This window comes from Pleuronectes platessa, chromosome 21, assembly GCF_947347685.1.
Source record: "Pleuronectes platessa chromosome 21, fPlePla1.1, whole genome shotgun sequence".
Taxonomy (NCBI): domain Eukaryota; kingdom Metazoa; phylum Chordata; class Actinopteri; order Pleuronectiformes; family Pleuronectidae; genus Pleuronectes; species Pleuronectes platessa.
In genome coordinates, this window is record NC_070646.1 from 18,208,912 (window position 1) to 18,235,599 (window position 26,688).

General features: G+C 41.3%; 1 protein-coding gene across 1 annotated transcript in view; it reads right to left on the reverse strand.

Moving 5' to 3' along the window:
- ryr2a (ryanodine receptor 2a (cardiac)) overlaps positions 1–26,688 on the reverse strand; it is a 157,821-nt gene that overhangs the window by 44,907 nt on the left and 86,226 nt on the right. Inside the window, exons 36-67 of the mRNA XM_053414411.1 lie at positions 25,503–25,589; positions 24,856–24,987; positions 23,509–23,603; positions 22,843–23,018; positions 19,980–20,623; positions 17,783–17,983; positions 17,386–17,491; positions 17,122–17,265; positions 16,524–16,651; positions 16,025–16,170; positions 13,859–13,973; positions 13,434–13,566; positions 12,024–12,127; positions 11,450–11,585; positions 11,163–11,349; positions 10,161–10,272; positions 9,969–10,089; positions 9,701–9,870; positions 8,984–9,204; positions 8,387–8,477; positions 7,964–8,104; positions 6,957–7,120; positions 6,711–6,789; positions 6,517–6,606; positions 5,623–5,760; positions 5,404–5,481; positions 5,144–5,219; positions 4,754–4,877; positions 3,640–3,755; positions 3,048–3,112; positions 2,042–2,163; positions 1,724–1,773 (exon numbers count right to left, since the gene is read on the reverse strand). Of these exons, the coding sequence (XP_053270386.1) occupies positions 1,724–1,773; positions 2,042–2,163; positions 3,048–3,112; positions 3,640–3,755; positions 4,754–4,877; positions 5,144–5,219; positions 5,404–5,481; positions 5,623–5,760; positions 6,517–6,606; positions 6,711–6,789; positions 6,957–7,120; positions 7,964–8,104; positions 8,387–8,477; positions 8,984–9,204; positions 9,701–9,870; positions 9,969–10,089; positions 10,161–10,272; positions 11,163–11,349; positions 11,450–11,585; positions 12,024–12,127; positions 13,434–13,566; positions 13,859–13,973; positions 16,025–16,170; positions 16,524–16,651; positions 17,122–17,265; positions 17,386–17,491; positions 17,783–17,983; positions 19,980–20,623; positions 22,843–23,018; positions 23,509–23,603; positions 24,856–24,987; positions 25,503–25,589 (4,492 nt within the window). The remainder of the gene's footprint in view (positions 1–1,723; positions 1,774–2,041; positions 2,164–3,047; positions 3,113–3,639; positions 3,756–4,753; positions 4,878–5,143; positions 5,220–5,403; positions 5,482–5,622; positions 5,761–6,516; positions 6,607–6,710; positions 6,790–6,956; positions 7,121–7,963; positions 8,105–8,386; positions 8,478–8,983; positions 9,205–9,700; positions 9,871–9,968; positions 10,090–10,160; positions 10,273–11,162; positions 11,350–11,449; positions 11,586–12,023; positions 12,128–13,433; positions 13,567–13,858; positions 13,974–16,024; positions 16,171–16,523; positions 16,652–17,121; positions 17,266–17,385; positions 17,492–17,782; positions 17,984–19,979; positions 20,624–22,842; positions 23,019–23,508; positions 23,604–24,855; positions 24,988–25,502; positions 25,590–26,688) is intronic.

The window sequence follows — 26,688 nt, forward strand, 5'->3', positions numbered from 1 at the left end:
ATATATTGCCCTGGGAACCTCAGGGTGACTTTGAGCCTCCATCTTGATTTTTTCCCAAATTGATTAAATCCATGCCCACCAGTGTTCTGTTGAGAAGCAGTTGTTGAATATGGTGTGCCCAGTTTGCACTTTGCATGTGAATGTAGAGAATACTACAAGTGATTTATACCATGGGTTTTGGCAGACTCTTGTCCTCTGTTTAGGTGACATCTACTCTATCAGAGCATCTACATGGTCTGTCTCACATGTAGGCTTTTACAGGTGGATCTTCAATCCTTGCTCATGCTCATAATGGACATGTTCCATTCACACACATTAGTGTGAGAGGGGTTTGGTTGTTTTCAAGATAAGCTTGTCTGGCAAAATGGGAGTCTCCATAACCCGCAGTAAGACCGATATCCAATTAATAGGCAGAGGTTGATGACACAGACATCATGTTTGCAATGTTTCTTTAGATATGAAAAATGCTGTAATGGGTCAACTAAATAATATGCTTGGCCTTTATTTAGATTTTCATTCAAAATTATATATTTAACAGATGGTCACCAGATATAAAAAGTGATATTTACCACATTTAGAAGAACCACCTGAAAGCAACAAAGGAGAAATTGTCTGATCCAAATGGATTATGGGATACAGAGTGCTGAAGGGGCACAATGGTTGAGATCTTAATTTCTGCCTAAAATCAGGCATAAATGCAGGAAGCTTTAAAATGAGACAGGTTGTGTGAACCCACAGTGACAGTGTCACTCTGAGATTAGGACATGTAATATCTACATGAAGAGCTGCCATCACGTTAATTGTCTTGTATTCCTATCTTTTGTCTTTTGTGAAATGTGTATTTTCCAGGAAGAGTTTGAAATCATGCTTCATTTCCTTCACCAAACATTGCAAAATAATGGTCACACTGAGCAATTCATCCCACATTGTGTGGGAGGAACCTTTGCAGGGGTGCAAACTCATGAGGGGTGAAAAAAGTGACAATGATGCAAGCCCCTTTGGTGGTGTGGGGGCGTTATGAGGATGGTGGGGGGAATGAATTTGGTTGGTACTCTTTACAACTATTACAACTACCTTACACCACAACACAGGTAATTTAGCGTATATCTTTTTCAGTGAGTTTGATATTTTCTCCTCTAAAGCAACATAAATAGCCGACTGTAACAAGCCTTCCATTCAACATAAATAATGTCTTATTATAAGTCTCTTTTAAAAAGACTAATAAAGCATTACCTTATTATTAAGCATTAACTTGTCCCAAAACAAATTCAAAAGAAAATTAGTTGATTATGCCATAATTTTGCCATAATTAGCCTCGCTAATAATATCTACTTATGTCATAATCCGAGCACGATAATGTAAGTAACGTTAAAGGTGTCGTCCCAGAGTCTAAAGTCAGTAATGTTGTACAAGGGGAATTTGGAATAACAAGTATAGTAGTTAATGTTAGCCTCCATGGACATTATATTAACACCTAATTTTACTTCCTAATTGTGATGGCTTGTGTTCACTCATTAAAAAAAAAGTCCTACAAGGATCACACAAATGAAAAGTTTATTTTGGATTCAAAACAGTGAGTTTCCCTGAAAGGTGACAGGTTTTAACCCCGGCTTTGGTTGGCATGCCATGAGTCATGGGTCCACTCATACTGCACAATATCTAACACTCAGCACTTGTGTAATGTCTCACCAACCAAAAAGCATGACATACAAACCATCCTTACCAAACAAGGAAATCCTATGTCTGACAAGAACTCCCAGTTTGCAGAAAAGACTGAAAAGATTCAATGGAAGGAGAGAGGAGGAGGTGGAGAGGGAAGCAGAGAAATAGATAAGAAATAATCAAATGAGACAGACCCAGGGAAAAGGTGCAGGAGGTATTGTATATAAAGTCTCATAGCCTGGTGTTAAGAATTCCAACAGCTTGATTACTGTCATAAACGTTTTGTCATTTCCAAACATTAGTTTTTTAAGCAAAAATACAAAAGTTAAAGTGCTATACCCAACTAAACTGCCATCACTAGCTCCTTTGCCACACTCACCTGGTCACCATCTCCTTCTCCTTGTTGGAGGCGTGGCCACCACTGCTGATTGGGTGAATGGCTGTGGACAGGAAGTACAGCCTATGGTTTTTAAAGTACTGATCCACCAATGGCAAGACAACCTGTGGGTTAAATAGCAAAAACACACAGTGTAATTACCACTGTCCTTTGAAACAGACAAAGTAAACAGTCCAACCCATGTCTTTAGAAATTATCTATTGTTTTCTGTCTCATCAAGGACAGACTGTTTAACAGCATGTAGAGGTGAAACCAAAACATCTAAATCACCCCCCGGTGGCTGGTAACCTCTTCCATGTTAGCAGATGGGACATGGACCAAATTATTAAGTCAAAGTACATGCTGAATAAACTTTTCCAAAGATGGTTTCTGTCATTTAAGTATTTCTTGTCCCACTGATCAAGTTTCTGATAGGTTTGGTTTTAATGTTTTGAGATGTCATGATTGACAGCTGAGACTGACTCGTGGTTGGTTGAGTGTGTGTGTCTTGGTGGGACCACTCCACAATTTGAGGAATGAACTGTGATGTGATTCCCTGACTTTTCCTCTGGCCCCATAATCAGGTCACATTTGAATTTGTCCAATACTTGTTTGTTGCTAATTAGCAAATTAGTCAAAGGTTTGGACCAATATTTCTGATATATTAAGGATCATTTTTAAGAAGACATTTGATTTACTTGAATCTTCAGATACCCCTGTGAGATTATTCTAAATACTGCTGACACACTAATTCATCAAAAACAATGTTTTAAAGCACACTGTCAGTTTCAGTCATTGCCTCGGGCCCTGCAGCCCCATTTGAATGTTGAATACAGTGTTACATTTTAATTAGACAACATTTTGTACACAGGGAGAATTGTTTAGCACCAAACAGCCAGATATACTTGAATGTTTTTCTTCTATAAGATTGAAAAGACATAAAAAGACGTGGACATACCCAATTTCCCAACTGACACTCATGAATGAAAAACAGATGATGAGTTCTGACCTTTCCAAAGAACTTAATCTGCTGCTCATGGGGAATTGTCTCTCCCTTCACTCTTGTTCCCAGATCTAAATGAACAGGAGAGCAGAACAGAATCGCATGATAAGACCTGGATAGTATAACCTGGTGACATTCACATCAAGAGCACCGAGGGAAGCACACTTACTACTCAAAGTAAACTGTTTCTTTTCTAAGGCACCTGGGTACATTGTATTTGCTTTAGCAATTTATCGCATAAAACTCTTTACCTTGAATATGGATTATAACAGATAAACAGCTATTGTGTGTGGCTACTATAAATCATACAGGGATCTAAAATACTATTCCTGTGAAAGAGCTTATGATAGAAAACCCTTCATTCTTCTGAACTCGGGTCAATTGAAACAATTAGATTTTCACACAGACAGATAAATTGTGCTAATGATCAGGTAACCACCCACACATACCACTCTGCACCAGCCATTGTGAATCTAATTTAAATAATATCAAGTTTTAATATTCACCTACATAAATAATACCTTGCATGCACATTCCATCATATTAATGGATGAACTGTCATATGTTTATCTTTCATTCGACAGCAGATGATTCTCACCAAACTCCATCATGTGTTGATGGGCCTGGTCCACGTATGTGATGAGCTGCTGGAGGAAGGTGTAGGCAAATCGTTTCTCTATAGCTGGAGTGTCCAGCTCCTGGGACTTTACACCTCTGGGAACAAGACACATTACATCAAAATGATAGACTGATATTGTTTTGGAAAGACGCTTACTTTACATTTTTGCTACGTTAATTTAATTAAATTGAATTTGTATAGCGATAAACATTATCCGAAGACACTTTACATAGAAGGTCAAGACCTTAACAATTATAGAGAAACCCGACAGTTCCCACAATGAACAAGCACTTTACATGAGAGAGTATATTTTCTCTCTGTACAAAGATAGGTCTGGAGGGTTTAGGTGTGGCACGGGTGTCATTCTCTCATTTAACAGTTTGAATATAAAAATTGACTATTATACATCATTATATATCACTCTGAGGGAATGTGTTACTTATGCTCACTCTAATACCTTTAAAATGATGTTATGCCTGACCTGAATTATGTTTCACAATTGTCGGACCTGAGAGGTCTAAAGCCTCTGCAATCATTCTTTGGATTAGATGTTGTCTGTTTTGTGTTAGGAGTTGCCATCCTGCCTCTGTGGAACCTTGAGAGTCTGTATCCCATGAGGATAATGGACATCTTGTCGTAACTTATAGTGACACAGAATCCTATCTGTTCCCACCCTTTTGGTATTATACTGAAATGCTTTATGTACCTTAAGCTTTCTGGATTGACTATCAGCATGTACGTTAGACAAAGAATGTCTGTGTATACAGATCCATGTTGTAATAAACTCATATATTCAAGTACAAAAAATGAAGGCTTACAAGTTCATGCTTTTATTCAGTACTGTGAATGTTATATATGAATTCAGCCGTTTTCATCAGTAATGTGTGCAGATGATCTGTCTTCATCAATCACTATATCTCTGGTAGTTTAGATTCAACACGTCCCATGACTTTTGGAGCAAACACGCACTGATGAAGTTTATATTATGTGACGTTGGGTCAGATTGCCATGCACATACAGCGGCACACAAGCATCATGAAAATGATGTTGCACTATTTCCATTTCGTGTGACGAGTGTTTTCCTATTTCCCACCTGGACACAGTGTAGCCGTTGATCTGAAGGAACTTGAGGATGTCTTGGGCTCTTTCTCTGTCTTTAGATTTCTCTTTGGCAGTCAGTGTATCATAAGGAACCAGAAGGGGATGGTTTCCTCCACCTGGACACAACAACATCCCACGAGGATAAAAGACAAAAGAAAAATTGCTAATGCAAAGACAACCCTTATATTTAAGTGTGTAAAACTAGCTTAAACCCAACTTCGTATATTCATATCCTGATTCAGACAAACTGCTGGAATTCTGACCCTTGCCTTTGTTCCAAGCTAAAGACATCAACACTAATGATCGACGGCAATGGCAGCAAAAGAAAAAAAAAGAATAGGATTTAGGAAACCTTGGTGAGGATGTGTTGTGTTAGATTTACCTTTGGCTTCCAGCTCCGTCTTCTTTTCCCTGGCCCAGATATTATGGTAATTCTCTGCCAGCAGCTCTGCCATAGACTGGACAAACACAATATAAAACATATGTGACTCTGTTGCACTGCACATCTCCATTCATCTCTTCATCCTCCATAGCTTATGGTCTAAGTGCCACAACAGCTCAGGGATCAAATACAGTTCATTTCCATTATTTTGATCATATGCAGTTTATCAATTTATTCTTCAGATGTATACAGCGGCCTACCTGCATGTCTCTGGACAGTGTTACATTACTCATATCAATGGGTCTCGGGCTGAAAGCTGCATTTCCCTCAAAAGACAGCTGTGGAAGAGAAACATACTGAATGCTACTGTCACCTTCTCATGAGGTTTTCTGTATGACTATAATTTCCAGCCAAATGTTTAACTCCTTTGCATGTGAGTGTAATTGTGTGTATGCTGGTGTGTATGTATCAGTGTGTACCTGGCTGGCTTGTGATATCCTCCGGGACTTGTTGTGGAGGCTGGCAGGGTCTCCCTCCCTGATCCTCTCGATGCTCCAGCCCCATGACAGCATGGTCATCAGAGACTCTTTGACTGACCAGCAGTAGGATTCTTTATCCTACAAGAACACAACCAAACCTTACTGATCCATTACAAAGGGTCCAGTGATCGCTTTGCAAAAGATCACTTCTCAGGATATTTCCGGTGGCATACGGCTGCTTACAGTGAATAACGACAGCATGCAAGTTGCTGCAAAGTAAGTCTATAAAAAGACCTCTACCAATCTATGCCTGTACAGTTGTGACGAAAACAGAATCACCACCTTGCAGCTTTACACACATTGCGTGAAAAATCATCACAATCTGTCCTTCTGTTCTACTATGTGTCAAAGAGTAGAGAACATCTCCACTCTTTCATATTGTCCAATCAGACATTTGTGCTAAATTTAGTCAGAAAAAGTCTATGAACTCTTGGGTTATGACAAATAATGTGATTTTTTAGGTCAGAGCCATCTTGACCTTAAGCTTCTGACCACCAAATTTAAATCAGTTAATCCTTGAATCCAAATTAATGTCTGTGCCATGGAAGTGAGACTGACTGCAACCCTATGGATAATGTCTCCAATTCCAGCTGTTGCCAGCGCAGAGAAATAAAAAGACACACACCGCTCTTCCGATTCAAGGCTTCAGTTTTTAAACTTCCGGCAATCAATATGAAAACCAATCGACCAACTCAACTCAATCAAATTGGTTCAAACATGAAATCTGTATATTTGTAAAAGAGTGACAACATGAGCCCTGCTGCACGGGTCCGGTGTTGACCTCAGATACACTTTAACACCTTTAGGTCTTCTTGCCTGTTGCATGCACACTACCTTCTCAGAGAGGCCTTTGTATGGTTTCAGTAAAGTGTGGCTCTTGCTGATTTCACATAGCTGATCCCCGTACGACCAGCCGTTGGAAAACTGTGCAATACACAGGAAAGATTTTTCAAAAATCAAACTCGTGCGACGTCTTTAAAAATAATCAGTAACAGGATGAGCCCAGTGTTTGACTTGTCACTCCTTACCTTTTCTATACACCACTTTTCATGGCTGTGCTCTGCATATCTACTGATGAAATAGTCCAGTTTCTCGGGGACAGTCACACTGATGATAACAGAAAAATTCACAGTCACATATGAGGTGTCTCTTGTTGCAAAGTCTCATAAAATGTTGATCTTATTATAATAATAATGAATATTTAAACATTTCAATCTGTTAATGGATTTTATCTATTTTTTTAAGGAATCATTCATAAACGTCTGTTTGTTTACTTGGAAGTGTCTGCAGGCTGAGGAGTGAAGTTTCCCTCTGAGTCCATGGACGATTGTTTCTCCATCATGACCATGTAGTTAGACTCCATGTAGTCTGGAGGGAGGGCGCCTGCCACAGCACTTAGACATGGCAGCGCCAGCTTAAACAGCTCCTGGTCATAGCGCTGGATCACAGAGACACAGACAGAGTGTGCAGCTTTACACATTAGACAGCACTGCTTTCCCTGCAGGTTCATCTCTGGTGCTGTCAGTCACAGAAGTTTGAGGTGTTCACAGAATAGAATGATAAATTCCATTACACAGAAACCATAACAGTCAGAGTGATGAAGAGTAGGTTGCACTACTAATGCCCCGATCTCAGATATGGTTCACCTGTACAACCAAAGGCGGCACAACAGGACTGGCTGTTAACTTTGCCACTTTGTGTTATATGTCACAGCATTTGCAGTGACAGCATGGGGCATTGTGAAAGGTCATAATACCCATATGAACAACTACAGCCAGTATGAATGACCTTGAAAATGCTTAAGCCTTAGCCGAACCGCACGGATGTCCCTACCTGCGACTTTGACACTCGCAATTTACAAATAACAATAACTGTACAGCTTTCACAATCCCTCCCGCTTACAGTATATTTCTTAGTTCTCTATAGTATTTTATTTATGTTTCCACTGTTTTACATTTTTTATATTTATTATTGAACAAACACACCACAGCAAATTCCATGTATGTGCAAACCTTCTTGGCAATAGACCAAATTCCAGTTCTGAGACTAAAACGTAACTATAATAACCCTGAGTGACAAATTAGGGGTGTGGAGTTTAAAAGTTACCTGACACTGAATGTCTAAACTAAGAGGTGCCTTGTGGGAAATTAAGTACTCAGTGGTTTTATTTTGGGTTTTGAGTCATACTTGGAGACTCAACATTAGGATATATCGGGATCTGCTGCAATCCTTTTGAAACTCGAAACCCCTTACCCATTCACTTATTTCCAAAAAGCCTCACCTTGTATGACAGAGCGTCAAATATTCCCCAGAACAGTTTCCTGGAGAGGTGAAGTTCCTCATCTGATGCAGCTCCAAAGTTGCCCCAGCCTCCAACCAGGCAGTAATACTTCCAACAACGCTCGTAGTGATTGGTCAACAGCTGAGGAAGTGAAGAAGGGTTTATAAAACATTTTAACTAAGCTACAGCAAGAGCCACAAAATTACAAAGCACGTTTTTTTTGTGAATATGATGCAATGGAAGTGAATTTGTACAAGTGCATTGTGTTGTTTTGAACTCTTGTGACCGTAACACATGATCACAATATCATGTTGGATCTAAGAACATAACATTAAAAATGGCTGGATTGCAAATGGTATAGTAAAATGATCATTCGTCTTAATATAAGTGCTTTGAACAAGACATAACTGATGTGTTTCTCACCTTCAGAGGCATTTTGGTGTGTTCATTAAGGAGGGGGACGTCAAACACCAGCCTCCTCAGCAGATGCTGCATCATGGAGGGTCTCAGCTTACTGCACATTATTAAGACGACACACATTGGTTGGCTAATTGAATTGGCATAGAAGAAGCAATGGGGCATAAGCAGTGTCAAAACGTAGTTGACAAAATGATGAGCTCAATCTGAAAACAGTCACATTATAACAAAGAGAAACTGCTGGACTAAAATGCATCGATGGAGGGAACAAGCATCAAGAATGGTTAACTAATGAAATGATTAGCAGCTTAGAGGCAAGTTGAATCCAAAGCTATAGTGATGCCCACAAAACCGAGTCAAAGTAGATCCAGGAATTAACTTTAACATTTTTAGGTTAAGGGGACTGGTATGACTGTGTGCAAATTGGTGCGAATCCAAATGAAAATCTGCATACTGTGAATTTAAATGTTTTTTCATGAGGGGTCTGTTGGGCATGTCAGAGGAATGCGCTCTCTAAGTGCCAGTCTAGTTCACACTGGGATTCTAGTGATGCTCACACACAAATGTCTGAGGTACCACAGCCCATTTAAATTCCAGTCTTACCCACAAACAGCCAGCAGACAGTCCTCTATGGCGTCCCTCTGGGCCTTGGTGAGGCAGCAGCCTTTGGACAGGCGGTAAACCGTGTGAAGGAGGGAGTCAATCAGCGAGGCAAACGGCTCTGTCCCCGCAAACAGTGGTGCGCATTTAGTCAGGAGAGGCAACACGGCTGTACACAGATACCTGTTGAGGGCCAGTGCCATGTCTGTGGCACTGAGAGCAACCTGACACAAATACAGAGACAGTGGAAGAGTTGATGGCGTTTCAGGAAAAAATAATCTGGTCAGGACACTGTGATAAAAGAGGAGCAAGTTGTGCTTGTGGTTGAGTCTACAAGTTCAAAGTGCTGCTACAATATGAGATGAACAATATGATAACCCACACACGACTTGGTCTAAACATGTTGAGTTTGTCATCATCTGCAGTGGTGCATGAACATGCTCAGGAGATTTTCATGTCTTTTTATCTTTTAGATACTCAGCTACTCCTGTTAAAAACGAGGTAGATTGAAAGTGTGGCTTCACATCAATCAATCAATTGAACCATTGGTGATGTGTTAAAATAATTACTGGTTTACCTTCAAGGAAATGTCAAAGGGCAAACGGCTGATTTAGCTGAAAGAAGTCACAGCTACACAAAAAAAACGCACGCACGAAAACACGAACACACACACACAGACACTTGCATGCACGCAAGCGCACAGACACACACAGTGCTCACAGTGTCCAAAGAGGCAGCAGCTCTCAGGTCTGGTAAGAAACCGACTTCCAGCAGGTGGAGCAGGAAATTCTGGTCTTCTATACCATAGACCCGGTCCAGGAAAAGAACCATGGCTGCTTTATGGTCCGGACAAAAACCAGCCGACATGTCTGGCTCCACCACCATCCCATCTGTAAATGCACAGGCATGAACACACACATGCACACACAAGGTTACAGATCTAGATTTTAAATGTTCGGTTGTGGTTGTTATTGGTGGTATTGTTTACCTTTAGCCAGGTTGGGCATTGAGAATGGGATGTTGATGACACCCACCAGGTCTTCGATGGGAATGAGTGACCTCAGAATGGCCCTGATACGGATCGCTTCCCCTTTACCAGCATGGATCAACTGATGTAGAAGAAGGTATTTTAGTGTGACCATTTATGTGTGTGTGTGTGCGCGAGTGTGGTGTCACTCACATGCATCTCGGGAGCGCAGCGACCTAGTAGGTCAATGAGAGCAGCATAGAAGGTCATGATGGCATTCCCCATGTGGATGGTATCATCTTCCTCTTCCTCCAGCATGTCACTTCTACACACACAACCACACACATAAACAATAAAGTCACTCACACATTATATTTTCCCATCAATCTTAAACCCTCTGTTTAGTTTGTTGTTTATTGGTCTGGTAGTTAGCAGGGTTACGCAACAACTACACAAGGGATTACAACTAGAAGAGTGCAGTATTGGTCAGATAGGACTCCAGTAAATCGAAGCAGCTTGATTGGACTTATGGGGGCATGTTGGTCTTTGGTAGAAGTAAGGACTCTTCTGAACCTTCTAGTTATTGTTGTTTTTCTGATTATTCATTTCATGTTATTATCAGTCTGTTGACATTGATATTCAAATCCTTTACTGCATGTGTCGAATTTTGTGGAATTCCATTTCAATATACAGTCCTCAAGAAAGCCTCTCTGCCTCCCAGTGCACCATATATTATTTATTATCTGTGCATTTTTTATGTTTTATTTTATTGTGCTAATAAATAAAAGGCGGTGGTAAGTGCTTCTCTCTATATGCTTGCACACGAAGCTTCATTCTTTCTCCCTGGGCTGACATAAGACCATTATTAATGAAATTCAGACTAGCATGCTCATGAAGGTGATGAAAAGAGGCAGTGAAAGACTTCAGCACACTACAGTTGGTATTATCGATACAGCAAAACCTGGTTTATGAGAGAAGCCTGCTCTCCCACAATTCCTCAGTAAAGCAACATATGACTTACAATGTTTCTGTCCTTTCTAATGAACGTGAATGGACATGCACTTAGTTACTGAGCAGTAATGAGGTCCTCATAAATGTAGACAACGATAAATACAATAGACAGTATAACTGTGAAAACAGTATGTTCCCTCCCTCCAGTCTCATTATCACTGTAACACTGTGTAAGAGCAAATAAAGACGCGAGAGATGTCTTACAGCGATTTGCTGCTCTCAGATGTGGGAGAAGGACCATCCCTTGAGGAATCCTGGGAGATCTTAATGGCTTCCTCCATCACTGACAACAATCCATCACCACCCTCACCCCGAAGAGCAGGGCCAAAGCATTCTGGTCGGCGAATCAGAAGTCTCACCACTACGTTGGCGTTCTCCTCCACGCTTTCGCCTGGAAAGGAGAGCGGTAGAGGTGTTTGTGACAATTTGAGCGATTATGTCACTTGTGAAAAAAATGGAATTGTGAATTGAAAGTGATTCCGTGTTTTCACCGTTGCAGAAGACAGCAAATCGCAGAAAGTCGAGGTAGCGCTCCCCCTCCACAGGGTTCCAGCCGATGTCAGGGTATCCTTTACGCACCAGCATCACACAGCTCTGCAGCCCACAGCCGGCCAGGTACTGCACCACCTGCAGACAAGTGACAAGTAGAAGGTTTTTATCATCAATTTCATCTGGACAGTTAAAAGAAAAATCTCTGCACAGCTCAATGGTGTGGCAAAGGAAACTTGAAAAAAATGGCAATTCTCATGAACCCATGGAGTTAGGACAGTTGATTATATTCAGTATTATCAAGTGTTATTTGGATAGCCTTTATTTACAAATCACTGTCAATGCCTCATAGGGCTTAACAAGGTTTGACCTTCTCTGCCCTTAACCGTCAGGAAGATTAAGGAGAAACTACCAAAAATACCCCATTAACAGGGAAAATAACATTGAGACCTCAGAGAGAGCCACATGTTAGGGGATCCCTCTCCCAGGATGAAACTTCACTAGTTGATAAAGTCCCTGCAACCAACCAGTGGTAATTTTGGTGTTTAGTGTTTGTGTAAATGTTTGTCACCTCACCTTCTCCAGGTCTGGTTCTCTCAAAGCCAGGGCCAACTCATTATTATCCATTACGGATGCTGCAGCCACATCGAGAGGAGTAGAGCCTCGCATGGATGGAGAAGCTGAGGAAAGGACAGAACAGGAGAGGAGGAAGAGACAAGAGGACAGGAGGAGGGGAGGAGATGATTACTATAGTTACAAATAAGAGTAGAGGGGGTCTTTTACAAATTGAAAGCATTGCAGTGGAGATGCATATCCTGCACATGCTGTAAATACCATCATTATTGTAATAATGCTATTTCCTTATAACATCATCCTGATGTCATTTATACCATTATGTACGAGTGTTTAAGCTGTAGATCATATTATTGGTCGGAAAAGTTAATTAATGAAATCGCTATATGACATAATTTCCTCTGCTACACACACAGGTGTATCACTAGCAGAGACAGTTCAAACAGCAAATGTTGTACGTGAGCAATTATATAAATATATATATAAACAAGGAAGCTAAAATCAGATCAATATAGTTTCCTACAACTCACAACCTTTAAAAGCAGCCAGGACGTGAGAAAGGATCTTAATCTTCAAATATCTGTTGATCATATTATTATTTGTGTTTGTCACATTCTGTTTCCATTGATACTTTTGAATCCAGGACCTGTTGTTGCTTCATGACTTTATTTATGAATCTATCTATCGTTCCATCCAGTATCTTCCCCGCTTGTCCTTTGGATGGGCTACAGCCAATTGAAATATTATTGTGTACCAAAATATTTAATTATTCTATTATTTTTGTACACCCCATTTATATTAGTGAGAGAAGGCTGAATACCAGAATTACCTAACTGTATAAAGTTATACACTTCAACAGGACCTCATACTACATCCTATTAAATAATCACACAAAAACTGATCATCAGGATTTATTCCAGGGCTGCATTACTTTTAGCTATGTGCACCTAATAAAGTGCGAAACGGTGTACATATAATACATCCGTTTTCAAAAGCAAAGTGGATGCAGGGGACTGAAGAACAACCAGACACCAAGGGAGCAATGCATAGCTCCACTTCCCCAGGAAGAGTGCACAGAGCCAGGGCTAGGAACCGGGGCACAGACCCAGGGACATAGACGGTTCCACTGCCTCAGCCTGAGTCTGCCATCAGGGACAATTTGGGGTTCAGTGTCTTCCTCAAGGACACAAGGAAATTAAAGAATAAAGTTGCCAACCCTGAATGACTGCACACAATTACCCACATGGTTTACAGACATTGTGTTTGTTATGTGGAACATATACAATTTGTGTGACTAACATTCTAAGAAATGAGGGGGGAAACAGAAGCAGCACATACAAGGTACAGCCCACACACACACACACACACTCACACACACACACACACACACACACACACACACTACATAATTACCAAGTCCGACGCTGCTGTTCTCCAGCAGGTAGCTTAGATGATCAAACATGGCCTTCTGGTTCTGACGACTGATTCGACAGAAATAACAGAGGAACCGACAACAGTTGGCCACCATTTTAGGAAAAGTTATTTCCTGCAAAAAAGCACAAACAAGATGTAAAGAGTTATTGCACAAGAATCCCACACAAGTTGTCCATATGTATTAAGCTTTAGTTTAAAAAAAGAGATACAAGTTTGAAAAGGCCTGTTTTAAACACACTGTGGGGACTGATCGGTGACAGAAGACAAATCTCTTCACAGTTTTGTTGTTGCTCGGGTGCACTGCACTGCACAGATTACAGCTGTTCATCATCCTGGTTTCATTGAAACTATGATCCAGCTTTAGTATGTTAAAACCTTTTTTGCAGCATAAACATTCTTCATACCTTTGAGTCTCCTCCACTGAGCACGTTGACCATGACCTCCATGACCGTCTCGTGCATCCCCAGAGCTCTCATCAGGTTAGGATGCTGGTAGAACACCTTGTTGTTCATGATATCACTACAAAGGAAGAATAACGCGTTGAAAAGTCATTGATACTCTCATCAGGTTTATAACAACTGACTGACAACTCAGTGAAAAGAAAACCACAGCAAGTTATGCTTAAAACATCTGTGAAGTTAGATTAACACTAACAAGTCATTTGATGACCCTTATCCTGGAGGCTTACAGTATACATATAAAAAATAAAGTAACTGTCTTTGAGCCAAATACTAAATAAAAACAATAATAAGTATACATGGATATATTGAGATTAAGACATAAGTACAGTTTAAGTATATTATCGTATATACAGTGCCTTGCATAAGTATTCACCCCCTTTGGACTTTTCTACATTTTGTCATGGTATAACCACAGATTAAAATTTATTTCATCGTGAGTTTATGTAATGGACCAACACAAAATAGTGCATCATTTGGAAGTGGGGGGAAATATTACATGGATTTCACAATTATTTACAAATAAAAATCTGAAAAGTGTTGAGTGCATATGTATTCACCCCCTTTACTGTGAAACCCCTAACAAAGATCTGGTGCGACCAATTGCATTCACAAGTCACATTTGCAAGTCACATAATTAGTAAATAGGGTCCACCTGTCTGCAATTTAATCTCAGTATAAATACACCTGTTCTGTGACGGACTCAGAGTTTGTTGGAGATCATTACTGAACAAACAGCATCATGAAGACCAAGGAGCTCACCAAACAGGTCAGGGATAAAGTTGTGGAGAAATATGAAGCAGGGTTAGGTTATAAAAAAATATCCAGAGCTTTGAACATCTCTCTGAGCACCATAAAATCCATCATAAGAAAATGGAAAGAATATGGCACAACCGCAAACCTACCAAGAGGAGGCCGTCCACCCAAACTGAAGAGTCGGACAAGGAGAAAATTAATCAGAGAAGCAACCAGGAGTCCCATGGTTACTCTGGAGGAGTTGCAGAGATCCACAGCTGAGGTGAGAGAATCTGTCCACAGGACAACTATTAGTCGTCTACTCCACAAATCTGGCCTTTATGGAAGAGTGGCAAGAAGAAAGCCATTGTTGAAAGGGATCCATACAAAATCCCGTTTGGAGTTTGCCAGAAGCCATGTGGGAGACACAGCAAACATGTGGAAGAAGGTGCTCTGGTCAGATGAGACCAAAATTGAACTTTTTGGCCTCAATGCAAAACGCTATGTGTGGCGAAAACCCAACACTGCCCATCACCCTGAGCACACCATCCCAACAGTGAAACATGGTGGTGGTAGCATCATGCTGTGGGGATGCTTCTCTTCAGCAGGTACAGGGAAACTGGTCAGAATAGAGGGAAAGATGGATGGAGCCAAATACAGGGAAATCCTTGAAGAAAATCTGATGCAGTCTGCAAAAGACTTGAGACTGGGGCGGAGGTTCATCTTCCAGCAGGACAATGACCCTAAACATACAGCCAGAGCTACAAAGGAATGGTTTGGATTAAAGAATGTTAATGTCTTAAAATGGCCCAGTCAAAGCCCAGACCTCAATCCAATAGAGAATCTATGGCAAGACTTGAAGATTGCGGTTCACAGACGGTCTCCATCCAATCTGACTGAGCTTCATCTTTTTTGCCAAGAAGAATGGACAAACCTTTCCATCTCTAGATGTGCAAAGCTGGTAGAGACATACCCCAAAAGACTTGCAGCTGTAATTGCAGCGAAAGGGGGTTCTACCAAGTATTGACACAGGGGGGTGAATACTTATGCACCCAACAGATGTCAACTTTTTTGTTCTCATTATTGTTTGTGTCACAATAACATTTATTTTGCACCTCCAAAGTACTATGCATGTTTTGTTGATCAAATGGGAAAAAGTTTATTTAAGTCTATTTGAATTCCAGTTAGTAACAGTACATAATGGGAAAAAGTCCAAGGGGGGTGAATACTTATGCAAGGCACTGTAGTCATGAGATCACCAGTCAAATGGGCAGTTATTGATTAAGAAGAAAGAAGGAGAGAGGAGCAAAGGAGTAAATCCCCTGAGAATATAAAGCAAAATACAAATATGCTCGACCGACATGTGTATGTCCTCACCCCAGCCCTCGGATCATTAGTTTCTCCTCCTCTCTTCCCATGCGGACGCTCAGCAGAGATCGGATCTGACCCAGGGCAGCCAACAGGTTGATGGTGTCCTCGATGGACACTGAATTTATAGTGTAGGTCTTAGGAAGAGCCCGCACCTTCACAGACAGAGACAAACACTGACTGCAAACTGAACAGGACACTTGCTCTTCACTTACGTTCCATGTTATGATTTTGGGATCACCAGATCGGTTGCATTGATTCGTAAAAATTCTCACAATAAAATTGCACACAACCGTTCAACATTATTTGATATTTTATCCATAATAAAGTTACTTATTTCCCTTTTGAATAACAAGCTACGTTGTACAATGGTAGAGAGCTAAACATCTGGTTTGTATGACACTTTTAAGAGTAAGTATAGTACAGAAGTAGTTGTTAAATATGTGATGACCCATGATTTGAATGCACACACAAAAAGCCACACACACAAACACAGACACACACCAACCTGTCCTCCAATCCCATCATACTGACGGTGCAGCAGAACAAACATGGCTCTGACCAGCTCTGGATCCTCAATAACTGACTCCTGGGCCCAGCGGACCATCGTATTCGAAATCAACTGCTGCAGCGTACCTGCAGAGACAGAGGGAGACCGAGAGGAAACGAGAGGAAACGAAAGGGGGAATTAATGTTTTCTCCACTTTCACCTCCCATTTACTTTAAAAACAGCTGTTACAAATAATAAAGTGAAACAAGTTGGTTTTAAACTCAATGATGATATATTCTTACAAACCACAAGCAAGTGCATTAACTGAGACATACTAAAATATGTGGTAGTTCAATGAGAAACACCTCTGAAAAAGTGATTCAACTTTCATATCTACTGTCCATCTGACCACAAGGCCGTAGGTGCATGAGGTAGCACACACACACACACACACACACAAGAGGGAGAGAGAGAGAGAGAGACAGAGGAAGAGAGAGAGAGAGAGAGAGAGAGAGAGAGAGAGACCATATGCTGTGTGTACTCTCAGAGAAGGTCCTTGACTTTGCTTGCTAACAAAAATGTATTGTTTATGAATGAGATGGTGCGCAGGACTTACTGGGCTTCCTGTCTTGTTTCTCCTTCGGCAGGTTGGCCATCCTCTTCTTCAGATAGGCCACTTTCTCCACCAGTGACAGCAGTCGACCTCGAATGGTGAAGTCACTGTCAGTATGAATGTCTCTGTCCTCATCTAACTCTATACCTGACAGCATGGAGAAATCAGGGCACAGTGTTTTACTGTGGATACTGTGGTTTTTTTTTATAATCATAGACTGCAGTATATAGATGTGTTTGATTAGAGGTTCGGCTTAGGGTCGTTTACCACAGTGTCTCATCAGGTCTTCATGGAAGTCGAGCAGTTGCTCTCGGATGTATTCAGGACAGGGACACTCCTGCTTCTCGTCCTTAAAGTTCAGCAGCATGTTGATCTGCAGGAGCACATGCAGGTGGGACTGTTCAGTGTTCACCACTGTATTGGCTGATTTGCAAAGATGCTAAAGATGCTATGCATTAAAATTACAAATGTCTCCATGAGCAGTAGGAGCAAAGCAGCACAACAAGTTACATTAAATGGGAGAAAACTGGAACTAATATCATCATTTAAGGTGAATATGTAGAATATGTTCTGGATCTTTATTCAATGTGCCTCCACATGTGTCTTTCTCGGCTGTTCGTCTTTCCTCCTGCCCAGGCAAACTTTACTTCTGCGCTCTTCCTACCTGCTCCTGTGGAGGTGATCTGAACTCTTTGGTCTTCTTGGCGGTGAGAGCTGCGGACATGTTGAGCGCCAGCATCACTTCGTTGTAGCGAAACCGCTGGTTGTCTTGGAGACAGGCCACAAAGTCATCAGAGAAGGCCACCACTGCCTCGATACGGTGACGCACCTGACAGTCACACAGATACTGCAGCACGTGGCACATCTGCACACAGATGATAGATACATTCAATCACATAAGATGTGAGGTCAAATACACATTAAGTTGAAAATCTCAAATAGAGAAGATAAAGGTATGACATGTAAGGCAAAGTACATCCCTCTGTCATTGAGGTTTAGTGTCTCTGTCATTGAAAAGTAATGAACAACTTTTAAAACTTTTTAAGTTTTTAATCGCTAAAACCAGCCAAGGTAAAGAACACCTAAACTTTGAATCTCAAAAAAGATGGTGATGTTTTCAGCCCTGTCAGTTTGATTTTTGTTTTGTATAACACACAGTCACACTCCACATCTGCTGTGGTCTCTGGATCTGGAACAAATATTCACTTTGGAGGTCAAAGGTCACTGTGACCTCACGTAACAATTATTTGCCTCAAGTTATCTTGAGAATGCCTCGAGAGAAACATTTCAAATTTGGCACTAACTTTTACTTAGACCCACAGATTAATTGATCAGATTTGGAAGGTCAAAGGACAAAAGGTCAAAGTCACAGTGGCCTCACTAGTCATGTTTTCGGTCTCTTGAACAGGATATCTCAAGTCTCCCTTTAGGAAGATAGTGACCAGTTGACACTTGGACAAAAAAAATGCTTTCAGTGGGCAAAGGTTACGGTGGCCGCATGTTATTGTCAAGGCAATATGTAAGGAATGCCAGGAGGAACTTTAACTTTAACTTGTCGTCGGAGGCACACAACCAGAGGGCGGTAATTCTAGTATTTTTTGTCAGAGATCATTTTAGCACTGCTGGATTGTAATGTTGCTCTGTGACAGGACTTGAATAGTTAAATAGCAATTTGACCAGGAATATTTCTTTGATTTTGCAATAGTTTGTCCTTCGTGTTAACTCAAGAATCTAAAATAGATTACGTAAACAGAAGTGATCATTATGAAACCCATTATAAAAACAATGAATGTCATTTCAAACATCTCTGTCTCTTTTACAACAGTTGCAGCCCACATACAATCAAATAAATAGATTTTCATCATTCACCTCCGGCCATCAATACATTAGAAGCTCTACAGTAATGTTAGATCTTTTCTAACACAATTGCCCAACATAATTCAACATTCAAACCACTACTTCCTCAGATCTTAGTTGGTCTGCCAATGAGAATGTGTACAGTTGGAACAGTAGATTTAAAGACATGGACTTCTATCAACCTTTGTTCTTGATGAGTACATTCTGTCTCTGGCTTTGAGGGAACACATTTAACTGCATGGCCAGAGGACCCATGTGACACAGTACTCTCCTGCTGCCTCGATTTGACTGAGCGAATGCATATTTTATTTATGACCATAAATCTGCAGAAAGTGCTGCTGGCTAAGCTTGTGTTTTATTTATTTTGCCAGAAGTCAGCTAGGTAAGTAATCATCTTATTTACCCAGAAGACCTGTAAATTCATCAATGAAACAACGTTGAATTTATGAAATAGTCCATTCAGATTTTGTGAGAGGTCGCAACCTCTGTTGCATCCTGTTATTTATCGGTCCATCCATCCATCCATCCTTCTGTTTACTTAAATTAATTTCATGAAGGTAGAGTGGTGACACTTTCCTCAGAGAAACATGACAAGGGGATGGGCAGGAATTCTTTCTGAATGTTTGTTTGTTTGTTCTTCAGCAGGATTACATGAAAAACGCTGGATGGATCTCCACAAACCCTGCTGGAAGGATGGAACGTGGGTCGTGAGAGAACTCATTAGATCCAGATAAAGGGGTGGATCCAGGATTATGTTTTTGACTTTAATTATAACTGCGAGATCTGGCTTTTTTGTGGACATTTTCACCAATTACACAGGGAATAATTAATGGATATTGATGAAAAAAAAATTGGAATATTTAGGGATATGATATCTATGAGTGAATGTAATTTGGTGGAGATTCATTCAATTTTCTGTTGGGCCTTGACGGAGGTATGCACTCTGTTGACTTGACTAATCTGCAATAAACTAAATATATCACTTATGACCTGAGAGACTTTACCTGGAGTTTTACAGGCTCTGGCAGCTTCATCTGTAACAGTCCTTCTTTTGGCATGTTCCTCCCTCCATCCTCCCCTCCTTCAATCTCCACCTCCTTCATCTTGTCCATGCGAGTCTCCTCCTGCCCCTCTCGTCTTTCAGAGAACACAGACGGTTCGATCAGGTGGAGGATGTTCTTCAGATCGCCATTTTTGAAAACTCCCATGATGAGCATGGTGTAGAAGAGCTTGATGAGGGGGACAAAGAGGAACTCCGTGCTGCCCCCTATTGGATCCCGCACATGCATGCTTCCCTCCCGCACCGCCTCTGTCAGCATCTCAATGGTTTTAATTTTCAGTATATCTAAGGGGAATTCAGGGCTGTACTGGAAACAGTCTCCTGAGCCACTGCTGCCGTTGTTAAGATACAATGAGCTGGTCCCGCAGACAAAACTCGGAGATGAGAAGTGCATTCTGGGTCTCAGGGAGGTGCTGAGGCCGATGCCTGGCAGACCATGTTTCTTCTCCTCATCGGGGAACAGGGTGATGCTCTTTGTTTCGTCCGTCATAGGAACAATGTACTCATTGTTCATCATGAGGCGAGCTGTGGCGTAGCTGCACAGGTGGATGTCAATGAGGATGTCGTAGTAGCCCGTACGAAGTAAGCCTGTTGGGGAGAGACAGACAGAAAGATCAATGCTAGTTATGGGCATCATGGTTCTTTTCAGAGTACTGAATCACTTGGATCAGTACAATAAAAAGACTGAATCACGTTAAGTGCTTGGCTGCAGCTCAGACTGCAGAGTCCCACTCACTGACCTAAAACACAGATCAACACTCTGCAGCTCGTTAACTAGTGAATAGAGAACTGACTGTCCCACTCCACTATGTAACATTATGTAACGTCTTTTTGTTAAATAAGATACTGGGTCTTCCTTATATTTTTTAAATATGTTTATTTTATTCATCTACTTTTTTATTTACTTTTCTTTTAAAGTTCATTTTAAAATGATTTATTTTTCTTAAAATCTGCTCTGTTCTTATTTGTATTACATTATAACATGTTTTTTATTTTATCTAGCTCCATTAAAAGCTGTACTTTGAGCTGCATTTGTTGTATGGAAGGTGCCATACAAGTAAACTTTATTATTATTGTAGATGAAGAGAGGACATGAGTGGAGGAATGTTAACTTCCACGATCACTCAGGTCGCACATTAACTCAGTGACTCAGTCGGTGAATGTACTGACTACACAATCCCACTGTTCAACTAGTGACCTGAGAACGATTGTTCATGGACTATATGCCAGTGAGCTCTGAATTGAAGACTTTGATTAATATCTGCTAACTTAAACCTTGCCCTATTGTGTAGAACATGTTAATGTATTACTTCCTACATAAAACAAGACATGAGGGCGAGAGAGAGGCTGGCTTGCGTGACTCAGCGACTGAAAGCTGTTGAATAAGTGACTGGGTCACTCACAGTCAAAGATCCAAGGCATTCTTTCATATTGCAGGGCCGATTCCATCAGGCATTGTAAACTACTACTATACTGCCTTCATTGAGTCTATCCTTAACGTTCTCTACCTTTCCAAACAGTAATGCCGTGTCTGTGGCTGACTGACTGAAAGCTCAACCGAATGGATTAATGAGTGATTCAGTGTAGGGCAGGCATATATAATAATCTTGCTTCTGCCTATGCCTTTCCAGTCACCTTATGCATAAACGGTTGACTATGTGTATAATATGAATAATGTTTTCATGAATGAATAAAAAGAAACTGCTACTATTCGTGTACAACAACAACAAAAGTGTACTGTTCCTTTTACACTTTATTTGCCTTCTGAATATGTTGGGATATGTATGGATGGGTCTGGTGAAGCACTACATTTTTCTTCTCGTCAACAAGTCCCATGTGCAGAGCCATACAAACAGTGAGTGTCTCCTCCTAACAGATGTAGTGTGTGTATAAAAAGCCTGATAGATCTGATTCCTCTGAACCTCAGAGCTCCAGCACGTCAGTGAGTCATACTGTTGCACAGGGTGACATGTTCCCTCATCACCATGAATTCACACACGGTAGAATATTTAGACTCAGTCCCACACACAGAGCATCAAATGAAGGTTAATCCACCACTGAACACTTTGGAAAACTGAGCCGTTTTTTGAATGAATAGCTCTGTGTTGCATCAAAGAACTGGCAGCCGAAGGTTGACCTGAGGGGATTTATCGTCAACTCCCGGAGTCCATTACCTTGACCACACTGAAATGCTGTCAGAGCCATGAAGACAGGTGGCCACGCTGCAGCTCACAGCTCCGTGGGAAGAACAGATGGACGAGGCCACAGAGAGGAATTGAGCCAAGTATGAAGACGTGGTGGAGGATTGCTTAAATTGAGGGTGGAATGCACAATGCCAGACCATAGAAGTGGGCAGCAGAAGGTTCACTGGTCAGCCCCTCGGTGAGATATAGACTCTCAGGTGCTCAAAGAAAGAAGGTCATCTCGGTGGAGAAGGCCTCGAGCAGGTAAAGCGGTTCAATCCCAGCCTGCGTGCCGAAGTGTGCTTGGCGGCCGGACGGCTGTTTCATTTGAGCGCAGGAATGTGCGATAGAGAAAGTGCTGCATATAGATGCACTGTACAAATGTGTGTGAGTGAATTGGTGAATGGCAAAACTGTACTGTAAAGCTCTTTGACCTTTAGACCATTTACCTTGGCAAGACCCAAACCATCCTTTGACCTCAGGGTAACTCACTGATGATGTGTCTGAGTGCATCAGGAGATGTACAATAGATCAAGGGCAAGCTCTGACTATTTTCTGGCTTCAAGTATTTTTTCTAGGTCAGGCTCGATAAGTGATAGTCTTCCTCTGTGCTGGGTGTATTACCTGGCATGTACTTATTCTCTATAGCCTGCAGGAGCTGTGCTTCGTCCACATGAGAGCAGAGGGCATGTGCCACCCGGTTGTTTCCCAGAGCACAGATTGCAGAGTACAGTCTGAGGGTATGGTAGTGAAACTTTAATAAGTCCCTCTGCTCGGACAGCTCCAGGATATCCATCGATCTGTACAACAGGAAGAGATAGATGGGAGGGGGGGGGGGGGGGCTGCATGAGAAATGAGAGAGCAGGAGGAAGAAAGTGTGTGTGTGTCTGTGTCTGTGTGCACTTGTACAGATATCTTTGTGAGGACCATTTTAAGCCTAGACAGAGGGAGGACATTTTGGGAAAGTGAGGTGTTTTTGGTCGGTCCTCACTTTCTGACCCATTTTCAAAGAGCAGTTTCAGCTGTTGCTGTTGTGTTAGTTGTGATGGTTGAGGTTAGGGAAAGGGACTAAATGCATAATGCCTCACTACAGCTGATGAAAATCGATGCCATACACATAGAGGACACCAACGAAGATGTAAAGAAAGCTACTAGTGATAAGGGCTGACGCTGGTGTTGATGTGCTGTAAATTAAAACAGTATCTCCTGTTGCGCTGTTCATGTCCAGACATCCTCCAGGTCATGTCTGTTCAAGGTTTTGTATGTGTGTGTGAACTTTGGGTACTCCACCTGTTCTCCTCGGGTATGTGCAGTGACATGAACTGCATTGGTTCTTTACACTGGACCAACCAGCCATGTCTGTCGTTCACTCTGGATGCTGACACCTGGAGAGATTAACTGTTAGCACTTCACAGGCAGCATCCGTAACATTTTCTTCAAGTTCTTCTGGCCAGCACCATTTGTCTCAGGATAACCCCAATGTGAGACATCACAGACCCCATGCATACTGTATGTGACAAGAGGGAGATTTCTGTAGTTTTTCTAATTATGCCCAAATCCTTCACATCTCTTTTCTTGTCTCTAACTTCATCCTTCTTGGTACTGGTATTATTAGTTGTGTGTTTGTGTCTTTAACTATAATAAATATAGATAAATATTATATATATATATATTATAATAAGGTAGAATTTAGATTTCTGTTGTCGATTTAAGTTCACAAAGCTTATTGTGAGCTTATAAACTAAGCTTATAAACTAAGTTGATTGACTTATGATACATTCATCTTTCTAACAATTCCAGAAGTCTCTGTCTGTCTGTCTGTAGAAAACATACTGTATCTGAAGAACTGTTCTTCTTATGGGTTTCTCAATTGGCATGTGTATTGTTAAGGGCCCAAGGAGGTGCAGTGTACAATTTGGTGCGACTTGGACATTGGATATATCCTGTTTTGATCAACTTTGAATAAACAGGTGACCAGCAGTGCTCTGTAGCAGCTGCAACTGGGACTGAACTGAGGACTAACGTTGTATTCAACAAAGTTACACATATAAAATTAAAAATTAAATTAATTTCAAAATAGTCAAAATGACCGTTGTGGCTGTTATAGTGTTAAGTTGTCAAACAGCGCCTTCACAACAAGGGCAATGACAACTGATTCTCCAGTTCAGTGTTCAGCGTAATGAGCTTCACTGAACATTGAATAAACAGGTGAAAAGTTGTTGTGGAGCTGTGTTGTGTTGTTTCAGGGTTTGGTGCATTGAGTCCCGCAGCCGGTCTTTACTTGCTGCTGCTCAATAACTGCTGGTAACTTGTGAATTTTGAGAAAGAAAGCTGAAACGTGCATAACTACAGTCAAAGCAAACAGCCCATTTCATACAGGCAGGTTTACAAAAAGGCACTGCACTAGTATTGAGATGAAGCATTTAGTTTCCTGTTGTGCTTTGTACTTGAAGTGAGCTTTTAGAGCTTGAGTAAATACCCTAAATACATTTTCACATGTGCTGGTATTTGCAACTGAATCTCCTTGAGGATACAAGTCTCAGCTTGTTTTGCTTCACCACTTAGTGTGTTGTTGTGAGGATAGAAAGCATATGAAAAGCATCATCAGACTCAAAACAGGAAAAAGCCGTTTTTTACCTTGAGGAAGTGGTTGGGAACACGACTCCAAAAAACAGGGGTGAGAAACTGGACGTGAAGCCGAGGAGGACACTGAGGGACTGCGTTCTTCTTCTCACTCTTGAACAGACCCGCTGACAGAGGCATCACATTCTGACAGGAAACACAGACACGTTATAGGAACACAGAGGATGAGACACGGAATCCATTCTGGATCTTCTCTGTGAAACACCATTCAAAATTCCGTCATGGTTTAGATTCATATTCCAGAGGAGGATTCCTTCTTCCAGGCAGTGTGTTGACCTGTGATGTCATGGTCCTCCTTATGTCTGATAACTCTCATCCCTGATGTATTTGGGTTTGATTCCTGTGTGTGTCCCTTTGTTGACCTAAATTAATTGAAACTAAGCTCAGTGCTGGATTGCTGACAGGAGAAGAGGCCTAGTGAGGAAAAGTGGTCTCTCTACTCGTGTGTCACTGAGAGTTTTTGGTAGATCAACGGTACCGCAGTGTGAAAAGAAGTGAGACATTTGAAAATAACCCTCAGAACTGTAAAGTTCCAACCCTCTGCTGAGTGTGCACCTCAACCTCTGTCAGCTTTAGAGGACAGTTACAACAATACACCAGTTTATTTTGGTGATGCAAGAGTATGTGTGTGTCCTCCTTACCTTTATTCGCCCCAGTTCAAACTGGAAGACATTGGGGCTGGTGGCCTTGGCAAAGACTGCAGGGAACAGCTTAGTGCTGGGCTCCACCTGCGGAGACATGGCTTAGTTGACATATGATGCCTTTTCAGTTGTTTTTTTCTCCATATGTTTTTTATGGATGTAAAAGATCTGCTAAGTCTGTGGTAAAGGGAGTTACTCTCCCCCAAAGAAAACAATGCTCCTGAGGCTCCTGAAAAGCCTCATCACTGGTCCAGTCAATACTTCTGTGGAGTGTTGTGATGTAATGTGACAGGCCAGGGGCAGACACCCAGGGAGTCATGCACAGCTCCACTAGGTCTGCTTTCATTTGGGTCTTTTCATGGACGCTAAAAAAGTTATTTTCGAAAAATTGTACCGGCTCTGCTCCTCTCTATGTGTCTCTATCATTCATGCTGTGCACTACCAACCGCATTGAGTCATACTGAGCGAGCCCCGCCATATCCTCTGGGTCTCCATACACGTCTACGTTACTTAAATCTTTTGTTTTTACCCAGTCTGAGATTACACATGTTTTCGATGGCACTGTGTGTGTGTGTGTGTGTGTGGGTGAGTGTGTGTCAGCGCGAGAGACAAGCTGAATTATGAATGAACCTTCAGCTATAAAGAAAGATTAGACTCGTTTGAGAAAGGTATTGATCAATATGTGATGATGAGTGTTGATATTGTGGCGTCATTTAAAACATATCAACTTTAAACTGTGGCAGTACAGAGATGTCAGCTAAGTCTGTGAGAGAGAGAGCCTCGAGTTCTGGGACTATCACACAGAAGCTACAGAATTAGTTTATAGTAATTAACAGTTTCTAATTCTAGTACAGTGTAAACAACTTATAGTGATCATGTTTGTCCCTTTCATTACTATAAGTTGCTTCCACTGTACTATAATTAGAATTAGAGGCGGAGACGGCACAAACTTTGACAGAAAAACCCTGCAGAGGCTGAAAATAGGAGCTGTACAATGTTTTATTCTTTCTTTAACATTTCCTGAAGAATAGAACAAAGTGTTATTAAAATAGCTGGTACCAGATAGTTATAGTGCGAGAGTCTGAGGTTGGGAGCAGGTTAAAATGCATAAAAACAAAGAGAAAGAGGAGGCAGAAAGGAAAGAGGTTAAAGGAGATACAGATGGCTGGATGAACAAAATCTAAGA